Source organism: Lolium rigidum, chromosome 3 (genome assembly GCF_022539505.1).
Source record: "Lolium rigidum isolate FL_2022 chromosome 3, APGP_CSIRO_Lrig_0.1, whole genome shotgun sequence".
Lineage (NCBI taxonomy): Eukaryota > Viridiplantae > Streptophyta > Magnoliopsida > Poales > Poaceae > Lolium > Lolium rigidum.
The window spans coordinates 114,539,674-114,545,899 of NC_061510.1; the positions used below are offsets into that span (position 1 = coordinate 114,539,674).

Sequence of the window (6,226 nt, forward strand, 5' to 3'; positions counted from 1 at the left end):
CCCGCTTGCAGTGATATTTTGCATCAGAATATACTGTTACTTGGGTTCGGCACATTTGACTTCATACAAGAGGTCTGGGCTAGATGCACTGCAAGCTAAAGTTATATTATGGATTATGGGAGCAATATGAATGGATGACATTTATCTTGTTTATCCATGACTGTGATTCACTATAGTGTACTGATAGGTTTCAAAGCTTCAGAATGTGGCTGGCGTTATGTTTTAGAGTGTCTTGATGGAATATGGCCCTATTACATGGAGTAATTAAGATCTGATTCCTTGGGTAACATGATTTATCTGTTGCTTCGTGTCACGTAAAATATGACGCATCTAATTTGTTTGATCTGGAATAAATTATTTCTAAAATACTTCGCTTTAAACATAATAAAAATTGTGTTACTATCTCTTGGAGGGGGCATTTTATAAAATACCATAATTTTCTTCACATCTCTAGAGTTTGCTTCCATGACTTTAAATTTACTTCGATTTACCAAAAAAATGTGTCATAATTAACGATATGCTAATTCCAAATCATTATAATTTTATTACAGTCGACCAGATATATAGTTTATTCCAATGAAACAAAAGCTTGTTCCATCAAAGCGAAAAACGTATTGCTTCTCTGAGTTAGTAAAAAAATTGAGAACAGTGATGTTGTGCTTTCCCTACTTTTGCATCGTACTGGAAGGAAACAAATTGGTTTGGTCTACAAAAGTAACCAACCATATTTATTTACTCCGTATTAAAAGTTAATTTGGTCCTATGGTCAATTCCCTCGAGTCCAAAAATGTAATGCATTCGCGTTCCATATCAATGTGACATCAAGCCTAAATACAGGTCGGGTGATCCATGGTCATGGCGACAAATTTAGAGGTGGATCCCAGAGCTGGCAATGGGGCAGGTTTGGCATCGGTACTTCTTCATACTAGCCGCAATGGTTCCGGATAATGGCATGGAGGTGATGGTCACCACTTATACAACAAGAAAGGTGTCTGGATCCGTGGGAGTGACGAACGAAATGAATTGCAGCTTGGTGCGCTAAAGGCTTTGCAACTGCAAAAGGCAGGCATCGCGCAGCTCGTGCAGGAGAGGTGAGGAAACAAACTTGAGGGTCTAAACAAGATCGTGTACTTGGAGAGGTGTGAGCATGATGCATGTAAAATGCATACATAAACTTTGCACTTTATTACAACATATTATCACATATTTGCATTTTATATAATATTATTCTCATGTTTTATGATGTTTTAGGGGATTTTCTAAACAATCCTCCCTCCTCCGGTTCTAATTCGGTTTGACAGGAAACACCCCTTTTTAGTGTTTTTGACTTTCTAGGAGCTACGGGACTCCAAAAAGGGCAAAGTCAGGGGCCATGCTTCGAAATTTTTGAGACAAACAAAATAAGCTAAAGTGGGCCACCAGGAGGTCAACAGGATGGGAAAGAGAGAGGGTGGCACGGCCTCCCCCTCTGGCCGCGCCACCAGACCTCTTTCGGGCCTCGAGCGTCTGTTTCGCCTCATCTTTTCGTGAACCAATTTGTTTTGCCCTAAAAACTAACATATGTACGACCGTGGGGCGTTTCGTCCAGACGACAACGGCGTAGATCAAAAACACAGAAACAGAGAGTCAACAGGCCGCCGCCGGCGGAGATCGGAGGGGGAAAACGCTGCCGGAATCGCCTCCGGTGGACTCCACCCCCCCTCCGGAGAGGGCATCAGCACCATCTTCATCAACATCTACAACAACTCTTTATCATTTCCCTTTGTACTCTCTTGGAAAACATGATGTATGATGCAATATATTGTTTTTTTCATGATCTATTGTATCTCTATGTTGATGTTTGAGTACTGAATTGTTCATGGCAATTGTTATATAGTTTATTGTTGATTGCATACAAGTATTTGTTATCTTCTATGATGGTCTGATGTATTGATATATGAGTGCACACATATGTCAAGGGGATGCATAAGGTTATCACCGTTGCATATTGATGGGGTGCGGGACTGAGGTTGACAGAAACCTAGTCCCAATTCTTAGATGCATGTTGCATTAATTCATGGTTAATCAAACGGAGGGTCCAATTATGGGGACCTTTAAAATTACAACGATGGTTGGACTTCATGCCTTAATAATTCCTTTGTTTGCTTATGATAATGGCCTTAGGATCAACCACTAGAAGTGTACTTGCTCAGTTTCATGGCTACACCTATCTATGGTTCCTCTCTAGAAGAAACACTAAAAATACTATAATGAGATTCACTAATTATGACAACCACACAAATGAAATAGCAATGCCTGAACGCTTGCTCTCACAAGTTACTCCACTTTACTTCACTTCATCTCATTGCATTTTACGTTATTGCACTTTACTTTGTCTTGCATTTTAATTTCAGCACTTGTAGTTCATAGTAAAAACCCCTTCACACACACACGCAACATATCTCCTACATTTGCATAGAAGGCCATATAAGTGGGTTATAGGGCTTTAGAGAATAGATAGTTACCTTCAGCTCCTCGTGTGTTCGACACTCAAATACTTATCGAATTGTACTGTGGTGATCTCATACACTTGGGGGTTATCAGAGCATCGTCCCTGCGAGTGCCTTTTTTGGTATCTCCATTCACATGTTCGTTTTGTGGATTAGGATTAGGGTTAGGGTTAGGCGGTCATTAATTTTACCTACATGGATTCAACATGCTTCTTTACCTACCACTATAGTGTTCTTCCGTTCCCTTGCAATTCTTCCATAAGTTCAGTTTACATTTTAGCAATCTTTTATTTGTACGTTCTGTTTAAATGTTAGAAACGCACCATGCTTGTCCAGCTAGTGATACTTATTATTTTTTATTTATGCCATGCAATATTATTCTAGCCATTATTCTGAGGGAATATGGACCTACCGCTATGGTGTTCCCTTCATTTCCTTCCGTTGGAGTTGGCAATGGTTCCATAAGTTCAACTTACTTTCAACACTAAAAAATGGGGTGACAGTTTGGCTTACAAGCACGTAGAGCTTAAAGTCACGTAGTTCTATAGAAGTGTGGCTAGAAATGTTGCAGTAGAAGGAGAGTAATACTACATGCATTTTCCGCAGAGATATCCACATAATGCATTATGCATGCATAGATCGCCTCGAAGTTTTACTCATTTATTTTATTTTTCCCTCACAAAATGGAGTAGTGGAAATTCTTTTGTCTAAATTATGCTGGCATAGCAACTTCGGTCAATTGTTTTGTCCAAGTTAGTTCAGTTACTTGGTACCTTTTGTTCGTTAGCTGCTAACCTCTATCTCTTAGCCATCTATGCAGTTTTTGAAAACTTTATAGAAAAATGTATATGCACTAGGGGCTACTGTACAACTTCAATAACAATGCAGTAGTGAAATGCAAGTTACTATTACATGTGGATTTCGTTCTAGTACCGTTGATCGAATGCACTTGATTTTGATCTTTACTGCCAAGCATGGAATTGTTCTTCTTACAAAAGATAATCTTAGTAAAAGAAAATGTGATGGGAGCAAAAGAAATGTTGCTTTTGTGATTCTGACGAGACCGGTTGCACATTTATTTATTTCATGTCCTTTTACTCGGCATGTTTGGCGAATTGTTCACTTTACCTGTAATATCCCTCCACCAACTAATATAACCAATATGTTTGGAATTGGCTTAATGGTATTGATGCAAAAAAAAAATCTATCATATGCATAGGTGATTCCACTTTATGTTGGTCAATTTGAAATTACATCAATAACATTGTTTTTAACAAGATATGAGCCTCAACTTTTTTTCAGGTTATCCATGTATGTGCACTGGATACAACTTTGGCAACTCTTTCTCCCGGACAACAACCGGGAGTTTATGGTTACTGGATGCAATCGACTCTAATGGTTGCTCAGGATTTTTTCAGCAATGCGTGTTGACAACTTTCTAATAGGATCCTAGATGCATAGGTGATTTATGATATTACAATGGTTGATTTTTGTATGAACCCTATGTAACACTTGAGATGTAAAGACTATCTACCGGTGCACAACTTTGCTCCGTTTATGACGGTCTCTACAACGTGTGAAGAACTGAGACTTTTATGGAGGTGTCTAAACTGTTAGAGTTATACAACATAGATGACAGCGCGATCTACGGATTGATCCTCTACAGCTATAGGCCTCTTTACAGTTTCTCTCCGGATTACTTGTATTGCACCTTTTTTTATTTCTCTCCTTTTTGCTGGAATTGTGTGGCTGTGTGCATCTAGTTATTTTTTCGATAAATATGTGCATCGTAGTTATACATATATCGGGTGTAATGCTTAAATATTTTAAGTAATAAAATTTCCTTTGTTAAAAAATGCAAGAAAAGGTTGTGTGCACCAGACTAAAGACTGAAAAATGAAACGCGTCGCAGACAACACCAGCACGACAGTAAGATCTGCGAGCCGATCCCGCCTATCAGACAGTACCAAAACTCAGGGAGAAGACGCAACTGTCCACCTAGTAACCGTTAAGTGACGGTCGACGTCCCTCTGAATTTGCATGCCCTGAAATGCTATCATGGCGAGCAAAGACCAGTCTGATCTCCCCTTCCACAGCCGCCACAAGAAATCTGTCGCAATCTTTCATACGTTCTTTTCTAGCTGTTCCCCTTAACTTCACTACTGAAAATAGTCGGCAAAAGCACCCACCAATTGACTGCCGGGATCAACCAGATCTCCTGTGGTCTGAAGAAAGTTTCTTAAGCCACGGTGGGTGCATCCAATGTGCAATATGAATGTACAGTAGTTCTATATAATTAGTTAACTAGTAGCAGCCAATTTTCATTGAAACTGAGGTGCTTTTTGTTAGATTTCTGAAGGGACATTTAGTGTGCTAGTACTACATCACAGTACATATTTTATACCATTTTGATTTCCATAAAGAAGTATCCAAAAGACATGATATGATTTCCATAAAGCTTTGTGTGCGATTCAAAAGACGCCTTTGCTGTCACCTCCCATGCTGCTGACTCTGCCGTCAGGGCCGGGCCACCCTCCATCTCCGCATTCGCTCTGGCCTAAAACCCAAGCTATTTTACTGGCTTCTTCTTGCCTTACATGTTGAGTACCTCAAATCAACACTTTGGATCATTTTTCCCATTTGGGGGTTTATGAAGTTAAAGCCTAGTGTAATGTCTTCTTTCAAAACAAAATATTTGGCATGCCATAGATAATGAAGCTATTTTCTCTATTCATATAGTTCGGCAGCCTAACATAAATAAAGAGATGTCGGTGCCTGTCCTAATCAATCTGGTCAGTTAAACAATTCAATCTTCTAAATATTATCACGATCCATTTTCCTTTTTCAATGCAAAAAAAGCTAGAGCGCGGGCTTATTTCAGAATTGGCCTTTGCGGCGTACTCCTGATGTTTCATTATGGACAATTGTGGCAGTCATTATCACTCAGCTAGCACACTGCATGCATGCTTAGCGACTGAGTCAAAGTGTGCAGATTTTTCCATGATACGGTAATATGGTGCTACTGCTTGTGGGGAACTCTTGCTGCATCTAAGTGCTTGCTTGATGCAGCCCGCCCCTATAAATATAGCCCTAACCAAACAATCATCTCACACATCCCCCAAGCAAGACCTAAAATACAAACCACCTGACGAGAAACCAGAAGCATCCATGGCAAAGCCACAGGCATTGGCTGCATCACTGCTGCTCTTCTTGGTGGTCTACCTCGCCGCAATAGAGGGTGCTCATGGCATCTGCGGCTTGTCGAACGGCGAATTCAAGCTTTGCCAGCCCGCAGCGGCGGTGAACAACCCCACGGACAGCCCCTCGTCTGAGTGTTGTGCCGCGCTTGGGAAGGCTAACCTGTCATGCATCTGTCGTTACAAAGGCGTCGCCGGCGTATGGCTGAGAATGTACCACATAGATGCCAACCGTGCCATGGCGCTTCCCGGCAAGTGCGGTCTCACTATGCCCAGCAACTGCTAGTGAGGATCGGACGTACTATATATGTATGCTGTCCGTCTACATATGCATCAACACTTATACGGCTAGCTAAATAAGTGGAGGAGCACTTGAAATGCTTTGTGCTACTCGATCTTACCGGGGTGTTGTTCGATTTCACCTGTGCTTAATTCTCTCAGTAAGCTCTGGATGAATAGTATTCATGTATGCTGGAATTGTAATGATGGCAAAAGGTGCCTTACTTGGAGGATTAAATGCAAGTTCCAGAATTATTATAT

At 40.6% G+C, this 6,226-nt stretch overlaps 1 protein-coding gene across 1 annotated transcript; it reads left to right on the forward strand.

The window, feature by feature from the left end:
- The first annotated feature begins 5,616 nt into the window (after positions 1 to 5,616).
- Positions 5,617 to 6,226, forward strand: LOC124698032 (putative lipid-transfer protein DIR1). The gene has a single exon (XM_047230557.1). It carries the CDS (start codon positions 5,658 to 5,660, stop codon positions 5,970 to 5,972), a length of 315 nt encoding a protein of 104 aa, XP_047086513.1. The 5' UTR covers positions 5,617 to 5,657; the 3' UTR covers positions 5,973 to 6,226.

What these genes read in the sequence shown, in the direction of transcription:
- LOC124698032 (XM_047230557.1), top strand. Translation starts at nt 5,658, where the DNA reads ATGGCAAAGCCACAGGCATTGGCTGCATCACTGCTGCTCTTCTTGGTG.